Source organism: Heterodontus francisci, chromosome 13 (assembly GCF_036365525.1).
Source record: "Heterodontus francisci isolate sHetFra1 chromosome 13, sHetFra1.hap1, whole genome shotgun sequence".
NCBI lineage: Eukaryota > Metazoa > Chordata > Chondrichthyes > Heterodontiformes > Heterodontidae > Heterodontus > Heterodontus francisci.
Genome location: NC_090383.1, coordinates 56,480,716 through 56,500,203, shown reverse-complemented (window position 1 = coordinate 56,500,203; position 19,488 = coordinate 56,480,716). Strand labels below are relative to the sequence as shown.

Here is a 19,488-nt window from a genome sequence, read left to right as displayed (position 1 = left end):
TCTCATTCTGACTGGCCCCATCAGTAGCAAAGTGGTCATACGTGGTAGTCTTGGCAAATATGGCAGTGGTCACCTGGGAGATACACTTGTGAACAACAGATTGTGAAATCTTGCAGGTGTCACAAGCAGATTCCTTGAAGGAGCTGCAGGCAAAGTGGTCTGTGGTGATCTTGATGGCCACTGGCAATGCATGCTTACCTGGCCCTCTTTCAAGGAAGTCTATTCTAGGAAGCTGTTGATGTCAGCAATGACCTGCCATGAAAGTCTAAGCTTCTTGAGCTACAGCTGCTCAGTCATGCTGAGAAAATTGATCATCTGTCTATATACCCTGTGCTGGGAGTATCACGACTGAAGCTGAAGCTCTGTGCCCATCTCCTCTGTCCTGTGGAGCGCCATGTGGTTGAGGAGAAGGCTGCTGCTGCTGCTGGTGGTGATGCTCCTTCTACTGCTGCTGCTAGTGCTTTTGGTGTTTGGTGTTGCTGCTCCTCCTGTTCCTCATCAGAGGTCCAAGCTAGAGCTGCATAAGATGATTCCATGCTGCAGTGAAGGCTGACAACCGGGAAAATCAGATCAAGGTGGGTAAAGTCCAAGATAGGTGAAATGACTTCCAAAATGTTGGAAATTACCTGTAAAGCAGTGAAAGCACACTCTCAAAACAAGTCCTCTGAGCACAGTCTTACACTTAGGTAGGGAAGCAGCTGTCCTGGATCAGTGTTTGAAGGCTTTCCAGCCTATCGCGTTTCACAAAACCATCAATCTCCACTGTCCTCTCACCTTGTTGACCCTGGTCAGTTTTACACTGCTCGGGAAACCTGTAGGCTGGATGTTGAAGCCAAAATGCTGGGTTAAATTTCAAATTAATTGCTGTTTAACATAATCAAACAAAAGACCCACCACATCATCATTGTTTTTTGTTGTAAGCCTCTGAATGCACGCTAGTCTCTTTTCACAGTCAGAACATTTAAATGGTCTCTCCCCAGTGTGAACTCACTGGTGTGTCAGAAGGTTGGATGACTGAGTGAATCCCTTCACACACTCTGAGCAGGTGAATGGCCTCTCCCCAGTGTGAACTCACTGGTGTGTCGGAAGGTTGGATAGTGAGCAGGACATGTCTGGTTTCCAACATGGTGGCATTTTTTGTTGATTTAACCACCCCACTCCAGCATTTTTAAATTCTGCCCATTGAGTCTGGGGTATTCTACCTTTCCTATTTTAGGGTCTTAAATCTGCTGAGACAGCAGAGTTTTTGACGTGCAAGAGGTGGGGAGCTGCTTTGTGCAATAGGTTAGGCATTGGTTATTAACCCTTTGGAACCTGGATTTTAATCCAGCCTGGAAACAATGGCCTTGGACTCCTGGAGCTTAGGTTCCTGGTCGGGCTGAATTCACATTGCAAGACTGGCACTTAATTTCTCTCCGTTGGCTGGTGTGAAAAATGGTGGGGAATATGTGTGGGGATAAGAGATAGGGCTCTTTTTACAAGTTTTTGTCAAGCCTTTTCAGATGCAGTAAAATACTTGTTGTAAAGAGCTCTGACCTGTTGGAGATTAAATAAACCAGGAATTACTTTTATAAACCAACTATCAATATATCTGGGTTATGTTTGAAAAAATAGCAACTCATTTTTATAGCGAAGCTCTTGAAATTGAGTTGTGTAGAACCGTTTATAGCCGCACTGTGGAAGCCTACTGCAGACTTCCGTGTGTGCAACGTGCTGTTGGCCTCTTCCTGCACGGTTGGAGCAGATTACTGAATTAGAATTGTGCATGTAGATGCATGTGCCCTGCCTGAAGACCTTGAATAGACACTATCATATCAGTGACCTGAACAGGCTGATGCAATGTCAGGATACAATATTTTTGGTGGTAAAAGCATTAAGCCAGAACATCGAACAGATGTTAGGAATGATATATATGATCAGAGTCAGACAGATTGGGTCAATAAAAGCAAAATACTGCGGATGCTGGAAATCTGAAACAAAAACAAGAAATGCTGGAATCACTCAGCAGGTCTGGCAGCATCTGTGGAAAGAGAAGCAGAGTTAACGTTTCGGGTCAGTGACCCGTCAGTGTTCCGAAGAAGGGTCACTGACCCGAAACGTTAACTCTGCTTCTCTTTCCACAGATGCTGCCAGATTGGGTCAATAAATGGGTCCGTGTTTTTTTTTATGTGTATTTTTTTAAACCCAGAATTTGAGTACGTCAGTCCTAGAGATAAAAGTCTTGACAAATTTGATTAAAAATAAATTAATCAAAATAGATTGTTTTTAAAACAAAAATCTATAATCTATAAGGAGTGAGATTTGCATTCAGGTTTGTGGTACAACAGCCATTGAAGCGAAGGTTTTGTGTGCCTGGCAGTAGCAGCAGCCTCTGGGTCTGAGGTAGATCCGCCTCTGCAATGGCTCTCAGCGGCGGTGCAGAGCGGCGGTACAGAGCCGTGATCGTGCCCGGCAATGGGGTCGGGGACGTGGAGGACAGTAACTGGTACAAATGGGTGAAGGATAAACTGAATCAGGTCAGTAACCGGGAGCATTTATTCCAGGTGGGAAGGGGAGAGCGCCGGCTCCTGGCAGCAAACATTGCCGGAGGGAGAGAGAGAGCTTGCGGATCCTGCAGGCGGACTCGGCCCTCTGCTGAAATGACATCTTGCTTCCGCTTCCTCTCCTGCTGTTCTTGCTCAGAAAAATTTGTTCTGCCAGTCAAAGGCTGTGACTCTGTGGGGACTTCTAATTGATTCATACTCTCACTCTCTCTCTCTAACCTAGACTCACAGAGGCCAAACTTGCCTATGATGTGACTGGCAGATGCCACTCATGGTGACCGACAGAGATCTTAATGTCAGTGCAACTGAAGACCAAGTTTCCTTAAGGGCCTATTTGCATGGCTAGGTCACTTTCAGAAGCCATCTTGTACTTATGCTCAAGGAATCCATTGCTTTAGGATCTGTCCCATTTATAGATGTTTTTAAATTTAAAATTCTCACTATAAAGGTTTTATGGCATGCTAGTGTTGTCATCTCCTGCTGTGCAGATGTCATGTAGTAGGTGGCAACCCCAAGGTCAAAATGTGTTTGTGAAGGCCAGCCACTGGAAATATTGTTTCATTCTTGGTTTTCCCAGTGGTTGTCTGACATTAAGTAAGAATGGTACAGTAGCTTTGGGGTTGGGAGGATGCAACTTGTAGTTGTGTTGTTCTCCAAATTGTTACGACACGACTGCTCAAGACAAAGCCCCCAATCAAAATATATAATTCTGATTGTGGTGGGAATAGCGCATTGTCAATTCAGTCCCGTCACTCCACAGATCGCCTAACATATCACTTTAAACTTTCCAAATTAAAGAAAACCACAATTGAACCATCTATTAACCCCCAAATGAGGCTAACCAAACCAGGTGTCTTTAGATTAACAAATTAACTGTTTGTTAGAAAAAACTAAATTCTTAAACACTACTAAGATAAAAACATTTTAAAAAAGGAAAAATTAAGAGTCCTTGCAAATTTACCCTTCCCGATGAACAATCCTCTGATTAAAGTCCACTCGCAATCTTTCAGAGTCCGATGAGGAAAACAGTCCGACATCCGAAGCTTCAAACTTCTTTTTCTTCCAGTGATGACCACAGCAGATCAATAACTCGCGACCACTTTCAATAGAATCAATCTGACATTAGAATTTTGAGGGATGAACAATAGTCACAGTTTAAATTCTCTTCCTTCAGTTTAAATTAACAGAGATCTCTGTTCAGTTGTTCAGACTGTTCTATGAGGCAAGGGAGGAGATAGCAGGGGCTCTGACACAAATTTTCAAATCCTCGCTGGCCACAGAAGGAGGTACCAGAGGACTGGAGGACAGCGAATGTGGTACCATTATTCAAGAAGGGTAGCAGGGATAAACCAGGTAATTACAGGCTGGTGAGTCTAACATCAGTGGTAGGGAAACTATTGGAAAAAATTCTGAGGGACAGGATTAATCTCCACTTGGAGAGGCAGGGATTAATCAGAGATAGTCAGCACGGCTTTGTCAGGGGGAGATCGTGTCTAACTAACTTGATTGAATTTTTCGAGGAGGTGACTTGATGTGTAGATGAGGGTAAAGCAGCTGATGTAGTCTACATGGACTTCAGTAAGGCTTTTGATAAGGTCCCGCATGGGAGATTGGTTAAGAAGGTAAGAGCCCATGGGATCCAGGGCAATTTGGCAAATTGGATCCAAAATTGGTTTAGTGGCAGGAGACAGAGAGTGATGGTCGAGGGTTGTTTTTGCGAGTGGAAGCCTGTGACTCCTGGTGTACCTCAGGGATAGGTGCTGGGACCCTTGCTGTTTGTAGTGTACATTAATGATTTAAACGTGAATATAGGAGGTATGATCAGTAAGTTCGCAGATGACACGCAAATTGGTGGTGTCGTAAATAGTGAGGAGGAAAGCCTTAGATTACAGGATGATATAGATGGGCGGAGCAGTGGCAGATGGAATTTAATCCTGAGAAGTGTGAGGTGATGCATTTTGGGAGGACTAACAAGGCAAGGGAATATACAATGGATGTTAGGACCCTAGGAAGTTCAGAGGGACCTTGGTGTACTTGTCCATAGATCACTGAAGGCAGCAGCAGAGGTAGATAAGGTGGTTAGGAAGGCATATGGGATACTTGCCTTTATTAGCCGAGGCATAGAATATAAGAGCAGCGAGGTTATGATAGAACTGTATAAAATGCTAGTTAGGCCACAGCTGGATTACTGTGTACAGTTCTGGTCACCACACTTTGGAAGGATGTGATTACACCGGACAGGGTGCAGAGGAGATTCACCAGAATGTTGCCTGGGTTGGAGCATTTCAGCTATGAAGAGAGAATGGATAGGCTAGGGTTGTTTTCCTTAGAGCAGAGAAGGCTGAGGGGGGACCTGATTGAGGTGTACAAAATTATGAGGGACATTGATAGGATAGAAAGGAAGAAACTTTATTCCCTTATCAGAGGGGTCAATAACCAGGGGCATAGATTTAAGATAAGGGGCAGGAGGTTTAGAGGGGATTTGAGGAAAAATTTTTTCACCCAGGTGGTTGGAATCTGGAACACACTGCCTGAAGAGATGTTAGAGACACTAACCCTCACAATATTCAAGAAGTATTTAGATGAGCACTTGAAACACCATAGCATACAAGGCTACGGGCCAAGTGCTGGAAAATGGGATTAGAATAGATAGGTACTTCATGGCCGGCACAGATACGATGGGCCAAAGGGCCTATTTCTGTGTTGTATAACTCTGTGACTATGAGTTCATGCTGGCCCAGCTGCCTGTTAGAACAGTTTGTCTCAATAAGAAGCCAGTTTAAAAGTCGATCGCAACATTGTATATCGATCCTCAGTCTCTGAATGGCTGTATCCAAGGCAACCAGGATGCACTTTCTGAAGCTGGTTGGTTCCCTCTCTGTATGGTTGTATCCAATGGCAACCAAAATGCACCTTCTCGGTAACTCCTGAGACTTGCTTGTTCTTAAAGCAGTACTGATCTGTTGCTGTCTTAAAGACGCACTGCATATTTCCCGAAAAAAAACCCACAGGATTATAACACCTCCGCCCTTGGCGGAATGAGATGCCATTCTCGAAATGCGTTTCATTACAATGCAAAAAATAGTAATTGCAAAAGCAACGCTAATACATTTTTTTCCCGCATTTACAGATATACAATTTTCTAAAATGTTAGGACTATAGCAACAAGTTCCACCAGAACATTTTCGGCTTTAAATTTTCACAAGGTTGTCCCAATCAATCCATTTCAAATTTCCAAGCACTGTCTTCCAGTTGTTGCATGTTTTCCTTCCAAGTGTCCCTATTGTGCATCACCTCAGCTAGGTGAACTGCACAGCTAGGAGCACTGACCCACTACTGGGTCCACTATTCTCTGAGAAGTTTCTCGAGTACTCCTTAACCTGTCTGGCGTCACCTGATACTGGAAAACCCTGTCCGGTGTAACAGAAGCTGATTTTTTTCTTATCTTGGGGTGTCAAAGGAATTTGACAGTATCCCTTCAACACATTTATCTCTTTAAGATACATGATGTTGCCCATTCTGTCCATACAGTCTTCTAAATAAGAATTTGGGTAGGAGCCTGCCTTCTTTACCACAGTGACCTTTCTAGAGTCTATGCAAGTTTGAGCCGCCCCACCAGGTTTAGGCATCAAGACCACCTGCGAATTCCAGCTGTCCTGACTAGGTTCAACTAAGCTGCCCTTCAGCATGCATTGGACCTCTGTTTCCACTTGGGCCTGTCTGTTTGGACCTAAGCGGCAAGGATGTTATTTTAAAGGAATGGCTCCCCCTATACCCACATTATGTGTAGCTAAGGTTGTGCATCCCGGCTTATCCCTACAAACTCTTTGAAATACTGTGCAAAGCCTGGTCAGGTCTTCACGCTGTTTTGCCTCTAAGTGTAAAGCATATTGTCCAATTTTCCTAGCCATTCTGTATTCGTTAATCTGATAGTTGGAGTTCTGCCTCATCCTCACTATCCTTTTCCTTCCCAACAGTCCCGATCACCTGATATACCTGTACTGGCTTAACCTCCTCCCTGTGGTAATATTGCTTGAGCATATTGATGTGATGCAACCGGTTCTTCTTCAGGCGATTAGGGGTGTCAATCAAGTAATCTACCTTACCCACTCTTTTGATCATTCTATATGGGCCACTGAACCATGCTTTTAATGGTTCTCCCTGCAATGGTAACAAAACTAAGACTTCATCCCCTGATTGAAAATCGCAGGCTTTTGCATTCTTGTCTGCCCATTTTTCGTATTGGCTTGGGATGCTTTCAGGTGTTCCAGAGCCACACCACAAGCTTATGTGAGCCTTTCCCAGAACACAGATACATAACCTAGTATCGAAGTTTCATTCTTTTGTTCCGAGAATCTGTCTTTTATAAGTTTTAGAGGACCTCTTGCTTCATGTCTGTAAACCAATTCAAAAGGACTGAAGCCTCTAGACTCATTCGGTAAGTCTCTGGTGGCAAATAAAAGAAAGTCTAGTCCTTTATCCCAGTCATGTGGATATTCATGACAGTATGTCCTAATCATTGTTTTGAGAGTTCTGTGAAATCTCTCTAAAGCTCCCTCTGACAGTGGGTGATATGCTGAAGATTTCAACTGTTTAATCCCCAAGTTGTCCATGGCTTCTTGAAATATTTTAGAGATGAAATTAGAACCTTGATCTGATTGAACTTCAAGTGGCCACCCATATTTCATAAAGAATTGGGTTAACCTTTCTACTACTATAGCAGTAATTGTCCTCAAAGGAATGGCCTCTGGCAATCGAGTAGCCATATCTATGATAATAAGTATGTATTGATGGCCCGCTTTTGTTTTTGGTACTACACAGTCTACTAATACCATGCTAAATGGTTCCTCAATCACTGGTATGGGAACTAGTGCTGCTGGTTTTATGGTAGGTTGTGGTTTTCCCACCATTTGACAGGTATGGCATATCCTACAAAATTGTTTCACATCTTTTGTAAGACCTGGCTAATAATAATGTTGGCTTATGAATTCCCTTATGTCCTGCAAAAGGAATGTCATGTACGAACCTTAATAATCCTTGGCGATATTTAGGTGATTCCACTGTCTGTTCAACAACTGTCCAGTCTTCATCAGCAGGTCTATGAGGCGGTCTCCATTTCCTCTTCAAACTCCCCTTTGTCATATAATAGCCTTTATTTTTTAAAATTTTAATTTAGAGATGCAGCACTGAAACAGGTCCTTCGGCCCACCAAGTCTGTGCTGACCATCAACCACCCATTTTTTTTAATACTAATCCTACATTAATCCCATATTCCCTACCCATCCCCACAATTCTCTTACCACCTGCCTACACTAGGGGCAATTTATAATGGCCAATTTACCGGCTGTGGGAGGAAACCGGAGCACCCGGTGGAAACCCACACAGTCACAGGGAGAACTTGTAAGCTCCACACAGGCAGTACCTAGAATCAAACCTGGGTCACTGGAACTCTGAGGCTGCGGTGCTAGCCACTGCACCACTGAGCCTTCTGGAACTCCTTTCACTTCAGCTTCTGACAGAGCCATCTGCGCCATTTGGTATATCTCTGGATCAGCTTGCTGTGCTGCAATGATAGAAGATCTGTTAAACATCTCATTTGGATTATCTAAATCCCCAAATAAGTCACTGCATATTTACTGAAAAAAACCCCACAGGATCATAACAATATAGTGCATCCTACACCCGAGTGTGACAGAGGAGGTACTAATTAGGGAAGGGATCTAATGTTAAAGAGATGAGCAGTCAAAAAACCCAAATAAACAGAGGAACTGCCCTGCAGTGTTCCCTGATCAGTCTTGCATGTGATGACAGGTATCTTCAAACTTGGTAGATGTAATCACATTGCAGGGGAATAGACTATTTCAGTAACATCACAGAATCTCCAATCAGGGGTTTTGATAGAGTAAATAGGGAGAAACGTTTCCACTGGCAGGAGGGATTTAAGATAATTGGCAAAAGGACCAGAGGGGAGATGAGAATGTTTTTGCACAGCGAATTATTATGAACTGGATTGCATGACCTGAAAAGGTAGTAGAACCAAATTCAATAGGGGATTAGATATATACTTGAAAAGGAAAGAGCAGGGAAATGGATTTAATTGGATAGCTGTTTCAAAGAGCTAGCACAAGCAGGATGGGTCAAATAGCCTCCTCTAACGATTCTTTGCCTTCAAAGCCCAATTCATTACTTTTATCAGGAAAAATTGCATAGACTATTTGATGTGGCACTGGTACAATCACATTCACTGAGAATATTCTGTCCTAAAAATCACCTATGAAACTAATGCAATTGAAAAACCTACCTGAGGCCATAGTCTTTAAGGTGATTTAAGCAGGAGTTTCAGTAGTTTACAATATATGTTTACAACTTTTAAATATGTGTCCTTTCATTCTGCATTTTTATTATCTATATTGTTATAATCCCGTTAGGGACCATTAACTTTTAAAAAGAGAAAGTTGAATTCCCAGTTATTACTGTAAGAATTGTGCCGCATGATTTCACGTTTTAAATGAAAAACTTTGAGTTAAACAAAGCAAAACACTACTAACTTAACACTACTTGAAATTTCTTATTCTTTAAACTTAAAATCTTAACAGAACACTCCTGTTTGACTTTTATTTCCTCCCCAAAAGTTCCTCTATACTTTACAGGATTTTGGTGGTTTATTCACTTCTCCTGGGACCAATCCAAAGTGTATCACAGCTCTTAGAAATTCACTTCACATATCCTTAGTTTCTCAGCCATCTTCTGACGTCTGATATCTCCCGAATCTGCCTGCCCCAAATCAGAAACACCCCTGGTTCCTTATGGCCTCTTTGCTCCTGAGCCCAGCTGCTTTCGAAGTCAATAGCTTTCTCTGTGACCAATAGCCTGTCTGAAACCAACAGCTTTCCAAAAGCCAACTGCTTTTCCAAAAGCAGTGCAATGAATGGACTGTTATCATTGGACACATTTCTGGTGGTGCTGCAGCTATGAAGGATGAGCTTGTCTATCAGCAAGCACACAAATCGAAACACCAACAGGCACCCCCTGCACCATCTATCTCCATGGTGTTGCGACCAACCGCTCCAGTCAAAGCTCCCAATCAAAATATACGATTCTGATTGTGGTGGGAGAAACGCACTGTTAATTCAATTCCGATCCTCCACAGATCGCCTAACATATCATTTGAAACTTTCCAAATTAAAGAAAGACCCAGCCAAATTGTGCCATTTATTAACCCCCGAATACGACTAGCCAAACCAGGTGTCTTTAAATCAACGAATTAACTATTTAATTAGAAAAATGAAATTCTTAAACACTACAAAGATATAAACAACATTTAAAATAGAAAAATTAGAGTCCTTGCAAATTTACGCTCCTGCCGGAGGTGAATAAAGTCCAAGGTTGCTTGAAGTCCTCACAGCCGTCCGATGGGGAGAAAAAAGGTTCTTCAACAGTAGAACAGTCTGTAGTCTAATTCCAGCAGTAAGTGATGCTTTCCTTCTCCAGTGATGACTGCAGTAGGTCAACAATTAACAATTTGGAAACACTTTCAATAGAATCAATCTGACTTTAGAGTTTTTGAGGGATAAAAGATTGTCACAGTCTAACTTCCCTTTCTTCAGTTTAAATTTTCAGAGATCTCTGTTTTGGTTTGACTTTTGTTTAGAATTTTGAGAGATCTTATAATAATAAATAAACAGACTAAATTCCCTTCCTTCAGTTGTAATGGTCTGAGAGCTCTTTTAGGTGCTAACACACAGCTGTCTGTGTCCCCTGTTAGAACAGGCTGTTTGCACAATATGCCAGTTCAAAATTAAATTGTAACAAATGCATCTCTCGATGCTCAGTCCAACTGGCTGTATCCAAGGCAATGAGAATGCACCCTTTGAATCGCAGTCTCCGAATGGCTGTATCCAAGGCAACGAGAATGCACCTTCTCAGTAACTCCTGAGGCCTGCTTGTTCTTCAAGCACTACTGAGCCTTTGCTGTCTTAAACACACTCCACATATTTCCCGGAGAGAAAAAAAAAAGACAGGATCATGACCATAGCAATGTGGGATGTCCCAGATAGCAATTTAAACGAATTATTTCCAACACCAAATCTTCTCTTTGTTTTGGGAAATCATATGAATAATTTAAACCCCTGATTGAGGCAGCTGCAGAAACACTGTCTCCATCAAGAAATTCAAAGATTCCTATTGTTCAGGGTCTTCACACTTCCTATTATGACCATATTAAATAAACATGGGCCACCATTTGACTTGTAACCACCCTAAGTTTTAGGTTGCCAGCTTCTCAAACCAGGTGTTTTCATTTGTCTTACATTTAAAAAAATTCAAGTTCCAAATTAAAAGTTACCTCTAGAAAACTAATACAAACCATGAACCAGGTGATTGTAACAATATTCTCTGTACCAATCCAGTACACTTGACTGCACTTTATTGATGCACAGTAGAGAGAAATTGTTTAATCAGATTGTATTCCATATTTCCTTAATACATTTTTCAAAATATTTTTGCAGATTCCAGATTTTCAGTGCTTGCTTCAAAACATGCCAGATCCTAGTAAGTGATTTTTGAAAGCTGACTTTGTAATTACTGATAAAACTATTTTTTCTTATTGAAAGATATAGTCTGTTTTATTTAATCCATGCCTAATGTTCAGTTACAGCTAGAAAAACAATATGGCTTCCTTTTATGGACAAAACACTGCAATGCGATGAACGGACTGTTATCATTGGACACAGTTCTGGTGCCGCTGCAGCTATGAGGTATGAGCTTGTGAAAGGTTGATAAGTAGGGTTTGAGTGCACAAAATAGTGATTCATTTAGTGTATCATTTTTCAGCCACTCAAAAGTTGTTGTATAAATCTTCCATAAGTCAAGAAATAACAACCAGCAGCATTACTCTATCTTCCTGTTATTGTTAAAAACCAGATGGAAGAAATATTGATTTTGTTATATCCAGGCTTTTTATTTTAGAGATGGCTAAGCAATATAGTTGAATTCAATATAAAAGTTTATTGAGTTGTGATGTTAGCATTCTGAACCCTAAGTTACTGTACATGTGAATGTGCCTGGGGCAGGTTTAAGCAGGTTTTAACATAACTCCAGGATGGTATGAATAGCTTCTAACCTTATATTGGTGAAAAAGTAGTCCTAGCAAGTACAACGTGCACCTGACATAGTGGGATATTTGAGTTAAAAATCAGAGTGCCTCCATTTTTGAACATTATCCAAAATTAAAAACCCCAGTGGCTTTAAACTGCTGAGCTAACAACTAAGGAAATGCAGTAGGAAACTAATAAGGTATTTTCCCACAAAGCATTGGGTATGTTTGCTGATTATGTTATATATATTTATTTTAGATATGCTGAAACACACAAGGTATATGGTATTATATTGGTATCTGCATATACATCTGACCTTGGAGATGCCACTGAACGAGAAAGTGGTAATGTATTTCCTTTGTCTCCTATCTTCCTTCCATTCACTTCTCTTCATAACAGTACATCTAACCACTATGTCTTTAATTCTTGAAATGGATTTACCCTCTCTTCTGTGTTTTATAATTTTGGTACTTGATTTAGACCAGCTTCATATATATACATTTGAAGAATACGTAAGAACAGGAGTAGGCCATTCAGCCTGCTACGCCATTCACTTACATCATGGCTAATATGTATCTAATAAATAACAGACAAGGGGTCATCAGTGGATGTGGTATATTTAGATTTTCAGAAAGCTTTTGATAAGGTCCCACACACGAGATTAGTAAAAACAATTAGAGCACATAGGATGGGGACGAATATACTGGCATGGATTGAGAACTGGTTAATGGATAGAAAACAAAGAGTAGAAATAAATGGGTCATTTTCAGGTTGGCAGGCTGTGACTAGTGAGGTACCACAAGGATCAGTGCTTGGGCCCCTGCTATTCACAATCTATATCAATGATTTGCATGTGGGGATTGAATGTAATATTTTCAAGTTTGCAGATGACACTAAACTAGGTGGAAGTGTGAATTGTGAGGAGGATGCAAAGACATTTCAAGGTGATTTGGAGAGGCTAAGTGAGTGGCAAACATTTGGCAGATGGAATACAATGTGGAGAAATGTGAGGTTATCCACTTTGGTAGGAAAAACAGAAATACAGAGTATTGCATAAATGGTGAGAGGCTGGGAAGTGTTGAACTTCAAAGGGACTTGGGTGTCCTTGTTTATGAGTCACTGAAAGCTAATACACAGTATAGCAAGCAATTAAGAAGGCAAATGGTAGGTTGGCCTTTATTACAAGAGGATTTGTGTATAGGAGTAAAGATGTCTTACAGCAATTATATAGACTGCACCTGGAGTATTTTGTGCAGTTTTGATCTCCTTACCTAAGGAAAGATACACAAAGGTTCACCAAACTAATTCCTGGGATGGAGAGACTGTCCTATAAGGAAAGATTAAATAGACTGGGTCTTTATTCTCTGGAATTTAGAAGAATGAGAGGTGATCTTATTCAAACAAACAAAATTATTACAGGGCTTGACAGGGTTGATGCCGGAAGGATGTTTCCCCTGGCTGGGGAGTCTAGAACCAAGGGACACAGTCTCAGAATTAGGGGCAAGCCATGTAGGACTGAGATGAGGAAGAATTTCTTCACTCAGAGGGTGGTGAATCTTTGGAATTCTCTGCCCCAGAGGGCTGTGGAGGCTCAGTCATTGAGCATGTTCAAGACTGAGATCGATCAATTGCCACACATTAAAAACATCAAGGGATACGGGGATAGTGCAGGAAAATGGTGTTGAAGTAGAAGATCAGCCATGATCTCATTGAATGGAGGAGCGGACTTGAAGGGTTGAATGGCCTACTCCTGCTCTTAGTTCTTATGTACCTCAACTCCATTTAGCTGCCTTTCCTCCCTATCTCTTGATATGTTACCTCACAAAAATCTATTACTCTCAGTCTTGAAAGTTGCAATTGACCCAGCATCCACATAAGAGTTTAATTGTTTGTTGTTATTCTGAATCTTTAGGGGAAAGAGAGTTGCACATTATGTGATACTGATGAATGTTAAATGATGTGTTGCTGCCTTGATGACTCTGCTGGTTAAGGTAGTGAGTAGCTGAGACGTACAAACCAGGAAAGTCCTGGGTTAGATCTCAGGTCTGTGCTGTGCTGAATTGGCTGAAGTCAGTTGGCACTAGGGGTCTACAATTTGCCAACCCTATAGGTAGTGAATAAGTATGGATATTGAATGAGAAAAGGATTGTAATTGTTTGTGATGCTTGGTGGTCTAAAGGCCTACTGAAGCTCACCCTCTAGGCCAATGTACAAAAAGTGAAGAAGAAATAATTGATAAGTATCAATACTGAATATATACAATGGAAAGTCTTGCATTTCATTTGTATCTGTTATGTCATGCCTTTGATAGCTGCAAAACCAAAACTACAGCATCTCCGGCCATCAAACATCCATGAGGTAAAAGTTCGTGATTTAGTGATTTAAGAGACAAATCTTCACCTTAGTCAATCAAATGCTTAAATATTTAAATGCAAACAAATCAAAAGTGGTTCAATTCTGTTGCTAAATACTAATAAAGAGCAAGTAAGTGCGCAACAGAAAACTGAGCAATCGAGTTGTTCAATCTTTTTGAAAGCTATTAATACCAAATTGACAAATAGTAGGAAGTGACCAATTAAATTGCTTCCCAAAATCTTTATGAAGTTGGTTTGAACTGCCACTGTGAATTTTTTGCTCAGTTGCCAAAGTAACATTTGTTACATAAGAATCCGAATCCAGCGCTGCTTCTTACCCAGAATTGTCTGTATGGTGATATTAATCCCAGGAAATTGTTTTCTTGGAAAATCCTGCTCCTGGGCCAGGAGCCCAGAGCTCAAGTTGAACTACTTTGCTGGAGATTCTGTTATTGAGTTGTAATTTTAGAAAGTTTTTTTCTCTGCAAAAGCTTTGGCTCTTCCTAGATGACTGCAGTCCATGCTAAGCACTGCAAGACCCTCCTCCTAAATTATGACTCCACTCACTGCTCATTCGATTTTCCGCGGTGGCTACCTGACTGACTGGGAGCTGTTCCTAGGAACCAACCCTACTAATCTGAGCTGGCCTGTCCTGATCTGCCTCAAGCCATTCCCAGTCTACCAATGGATTTCTTTTGCAGTCTGGATCACCCAGACTCATTGTACTTGCTTCTTTGGCCTGATTTCCCTGTGTACTCTAGCTTACCCTCCTGCTGTGCTTTGCTTTTCAGCCAGAGACTCCTATAGAAACAATGTTGGAATTTTGCCTGCAGAACATCCCTTCAAATATCACTTACATGGTTATATACTGTTTTGTACTTGAGTGCATGTGTGTGTGTGAGTAGGGAGTGAATAAACACGATAGTATTAGCCCTGAGATTAAGGGAGGCTTCCAGCGTCATCTGTCCCACACTTATTATTAAACCACTGGAATTCCAATGTGACATCCTCAAACATGCAAAATGTAGAAATTTTCGGGGACCTTGTCCTTTGCAGCTTTGCTTGCTGCTGTTGTATGCTGCTTTATCCTGGAAGGTGAATGGCAGTTTTCTGCTATTGGAAGTTTGGAGTACACTCGGAATGACACCCAAGCAATGTTTCCCCGAATTTCCTTCACTGTGTGTGGCTCATTTATTGCAGTGAGCAGTCCCTTTAAGATTGCTGCACGGCTACACATGGGCACATCTTAAAGGAACCACTTCTTGTGCGTGCCCTGTTTGTCTTCTGCGCGGTAAGTTCTGGACTGCTGAGCGGGTGTGCACCCGCGCAGATTAGAGGGAATGTTACAACCAGGTGGCAATCCCAGAGTGGAAGAGTGTATAACATTGATCATACAGTTGGATTTTGTTGGAAGCTTTCTTTAGGGTTTCAGCTTTACAAATGTTAGTATGACATTAGTTCCAGTCTGATGTTGAAGGTAGCATGGATGCTTTCCTGTACTGCGGAATTGCATGTGAAGCTTCAAAAGAGCTGTAAGGTTGAGTGTTTTGCATGTGACCTCTGTCAAGATGTGACACATCAAGGGGAAACTCTTTTTGAAATAGATGCTTGCTGATGTACTTTGTGCAGGAAAACCTTGGACAGTCTTAACCGTGGCCAATTCTTTTTGAGGTTGCCAGGTCCTCCTTGGGCTACCTTCTCCAGGTGGCTGCCCTGTGGAGACGTTGCACTCCGGTGTTGAACTGGGCAACCTTCCTCTGGCCCACTGTTACAACCACGTGGTGTGACGTGGGTGGTTCCCACTGTTCAACTCCCCACCTGACTGCATCAAGTGTATTTGTATTAGAGTGTAGCCCCTTGGTGTTTTATTTTTCAAATAACCAAACACCGACAGGTTTTCTTGTAGGTTTGTAAAAACAGAAAATCAATTGTTAATCAATCAATACGCCTTATCCCAAAATTGTCGCAACCACATCCACTCACGCATTCACTCACACACACGCCTGCAAGAAGAAACAGATAGAGAAGGGAAAAAGGAAGGTGGTTTAAAGTGTTGGGGAGAAAGGTTAGATGCCAGATTTTTTCAGCAGGGCATATACTTTCTGGCTTGCTGGAAAAGCAAGCTATTACAAGTTGCTTCTCTCCTGCTTGAGTCTCTCTTTTGCTCTCTTTCTTTCTCTCTCTTGCTCTGTTTCTTTCTCTCTCTCCCTCCGCACCGCCCCCCCCACCCCCCCACCCCGGCCTCTCTGGCTGTCTTTTTTGAAGGTAAAATTGTGTCACCTCTCATCTGGTAGGAGACATTCTCATCTCTTCCCCATGGTGATTGCACTATGGCCCAGGATGTGGCTACTTCACATTTCCTTTGTTTCAGAAAAAGACATTCAATTTTGCAATGTTTTTAGGATAGGTGTAAGATGAACACCTTTTGACTTTGAAGATTTGTTCTTTGTCTTTGTCAGACAGTTTGAATACACAAAAGGCCAATCCCCTTTTCTTTGGCAGCAGTTTTGGACCATTGTTAACTTCTTAAAATAAAGATTCATTTTTTAAAAACAAGGTCAGTTTCTCATAACTCTTCAGAGTTAGTCCATGACTGTTGTACTATTGCACTTCCGGTATGCGTGATACCCACCTTGAAGGACCAACTGCATTATTGAAGGATTTGACTCTGGGTGCTGCACCTTCCAACACAATTAACTTCCTTTTTAACGGCAACTGCAGCCTCCTGAAGAAACTATGTCAGTTCCTTTACCGCAGCTCCTTTTTAGCAGCTTCCTGGTGGTAGGCCAAATCCAGGCCAGGAGCTTCGCTAGATAAATAATGAGGCCAGTGCTACCTAAAGGAAATAAATGTTAATGTTGCAGTTTTTAATGGGCATACAGCAGCAGAAATGGCATCCTAGCAAGTTGAGAAATACAGAAAAAAGTACAGAATACTATACCCTTGTGAGACTGTGCTTTTGATATGTGGTATTCTTAATCTCAGACTGACAGAAATTTGATGACCTCACAGCCTCCTGTTTGAAACGTTATGACTGTTCCCCATCTCTTTTCTGACCTAGACACCATCTCTTCTAGTTACAGAATTTCTGGGTTCTGTCAAGCAATGTGCAGTTTATCTGTGCGGCTTAGAATCCAGATATCCTCAACAAGGTAATCCTTGAATCTTTTTTCCAGATGCCATAGTCTGTCCTCATAGCCAGGTGCCTTATGCTAGCTGTCCCAAAGCCAGGATGTCCACAATGTAGTATGGTGACCCGAACTGAACACCTTGCCCCTGGCTGAGCTGGTGCTGCATACAGGTGTCAGCCATGGCTCAGTGGTAGCACACTTTGCCTCCTGCCAAAAAGTTGTGGGTTCAGGTCACACTCCAGAGACATGAGCACAAAATCCACTCTGATACTCCCATGCAGTACTGAGGGAGTGCTGCACTGTCAGAATTGCTGTATTTTTTTTAATGAGACAGTAAACTGTGGTCCTATCTGCCTATCAGGCACACAAAAAGATCCCAGGGCATTATTTTGGAAGAGCAGCAGAGGAGTCCTGGCCAATATTTATCCCTCAACCAACATCACCAGAACGGATTATACAGTCATTATCACATTTCCGTTTGTGAGATTTTGCTGTGCACAAATTGGCTGCCACTTTGGGACATCCTGAGATTGTGAAAGGCTCACGATCGCACCCAAGACTTAAGAGTGCCAATTCTTCTGGGTCTGACGTACAAATAACACCTGAGAAATGGGCACTATGCTTTATTCTAGGAAAGCATCTACCTTTCATTTGTAAGTTGTTTACATTGTTGTGCCAGTTCAGATGCAGCCACCTGTAAAGTCATTCAGGAAGTTCATGGATAGTTCAGGCAAAGAACAGAGGCAAAGGTCGAGCATGCCAAATTTACAAGTTCCCACGAAAAAATCAAAAGGCACTTTTACTCTCCAATTATAAAATGCAACAAACAATTAAAAAATTGCTATCACATACAATTTGCTTTTCAGCAAAATTCATGGGGGCTTTCAGATTTAATCTAATAATTAATGAAAGCATTGACATGTACTGAAGTCAGACTTTGAATTTGATTTGATGTAAAATTGTCCCTGTTTTCTCTCAAAGGATACTTCAGCAGTCCGTGGCAATGGGACAAGATTCGATGCAATTGTGCTCATATCGTTCAGTTTGCTTCAACTGATGACCCTTTCCTCCCATGGGTTGAACAGCAGGAAGTAGCAGATAGTCTCCAGGCAGAATTGCACAAATTCACAGACCGAGGGCATTTTCAGGATGAAAAATTTCCTGAATTAATAACAGTTGTTTGCAAGATGATAAAAGCACCTTTATAATCAGAAACCATTTCTTCTCACTTTTTCATAAACTTAAACTGAAGTGCTAAAATTATGAAGCAGCTGGTGGTTTTGCTACATAACGTATATAAACTGGATTTCAGAATGGCCAACTTACAGTGCTGATAATAACTGGAATAGTTAAACAGATTTATTGTATCTTTTGCAGTTTAATGGTATTAAGTGATGATTGCGATTGTGTCACATCAGAACAAATAAAAAATCTTAACTTGTGCTGCATGCTGGAAATCTGAAATAAAAACGGAAAATGCTGGAAATATTCCACAGGTCTGGTAGCATCTGTGGAGAGAGAAACAATGTTTCAGGTCAATGAACCCTTGATCAGAACTGGGAGTGCTTAGAGACGTAACAGTTTTTAAGGAAAAAAGGGAAAGGGGATGGGAGGAAAGAACAAACAGGAAGGTCTTTGATAAGGTGGAAGGTAGGAGAGATTAAATGACAAAAGGGGTGATGGTGAAAGCAAAAAGAAATGGTAATGGGACAAGTAACGGGACAAAAATATGTCTAGTGGATCTTTAAATGGGAAAGCAGAATCACCACCAACACTGCAGTCAAAAGAAAAATAGAGGTTATGATCGGAAATTGTTGAACTCAGTGGGCTGAATTTTATGTTTAAGAAATCGGTCCCACCATCAGGACCGGCAACCGGCGCAAGGCACGTTGGGGGCAGGAACAGCCAGCACATGCAATTCAGCGGCAGCCGGCCAATTAAGATAATCAGCTGTGAACTCTGACCAAATGCATGGTCGTGGTTGTGTTCGGGCCCGGAGGAGGGAAGTACAGTGTCAGGTGATGCCTCGGCAGGTGCTGGCGCCAATTATAAATGACTGTCAGCCCTGCATTGAGCTCTGCATTATGAAGGCCTGTGAGAGGAGGAGGTGACAGAGTCCACACAGAGATGGCTGAAAGTAGACCCTGGGAGGCCACATGCATCCCTGATGTCTCCCTCCAGGTGCTTTTGCAGGCTGCAAGGGAGAGGAGGAGGAGACTGGGGAGCCAAACCAAGCAGGCCTGGCTCCAGATAGCAGAGGAGGTCACAGCTGTGGGGTGACGCCATGGACATGGATTCAGTGCTGCAAGTGGCTCATAGACTTCATCTGTACTGTGAAAGTGAGTGCCTTTTAATGCCTTCATCC

At 41.9% G+C, this 19,488-nt stretch overlaps 1 protein-coding gene across 3 annotated transcripts; it reads left to right on the top strand.

Annotated features, from left to right (window-relative positions):
• The first annotated feature begins 2,088 nt into the window (after positions 1-2,088).
• Positions 2,089-18,612, top strand: rbbp9 (retinoblastoma binding protein 9). Of its 3 annotated transcripts, XM_068044847.1 has the most exons (6): positions 2,182-2,516; positions 11,051-11,093; positions 11,194-11,299; positions 11,897-11,982; positions 13,950-13,996; positions 18,105-18,313. In XM_068044847.1, exons 1-6 carry the CDS (start codon positions 2,400-2,402, stop codon positions 18,216-18,218), a joined length of 513 nt encoding a protein of 170 aa, XP_067900948.1. In that variant the 5' UTR covers positions 2,182-2,399; the 3' UTR covers positions 18,219-18,313. The 3 variants fall into 3 exon arrangements, with proteins under 3 accessions (XP_067900949.1, XP_067900948.1, XP_067900947.1); XM_068044848.1 differs by lacking the exons at positions 2,182-2,516; positions 13,950-13,996 and adding an exon at positions 2,089-2,150 and having other exon boundaries at positions 18,105-18,612; XM_068044846.1 differs by lacking the exon at positions 13,950-13,996 and having other exon boundaries at positions 2,187-2,516; positions 18,105-18,612.
• Positions 18,613-19,488: the final 876 nt, after the last annotated feature.

Coding starts and splice junctions, on each gene's coding strand:
- rbbp9 (XM_068044846.1), top strand. CDS start 2,400: ATGGCTCTCAGCGGCGGTGCAGAGCGGCGGTACAGAGCCGTGATCGTG. Junction 2,517..11,050: donor TGAAGGATAAACTGAATCAG/GTCAGTAACCGG, acceptor ATATTTTTGCAG/ATTCCAGATTTTCAGTGCTT. Junction 11,300..11,896: donor GGTGCCGCTGCAGCTATGAG/GTATGAGCTTGT, acceptor TATTTATTTTAG/ATATGCTGAAACACACAAGG.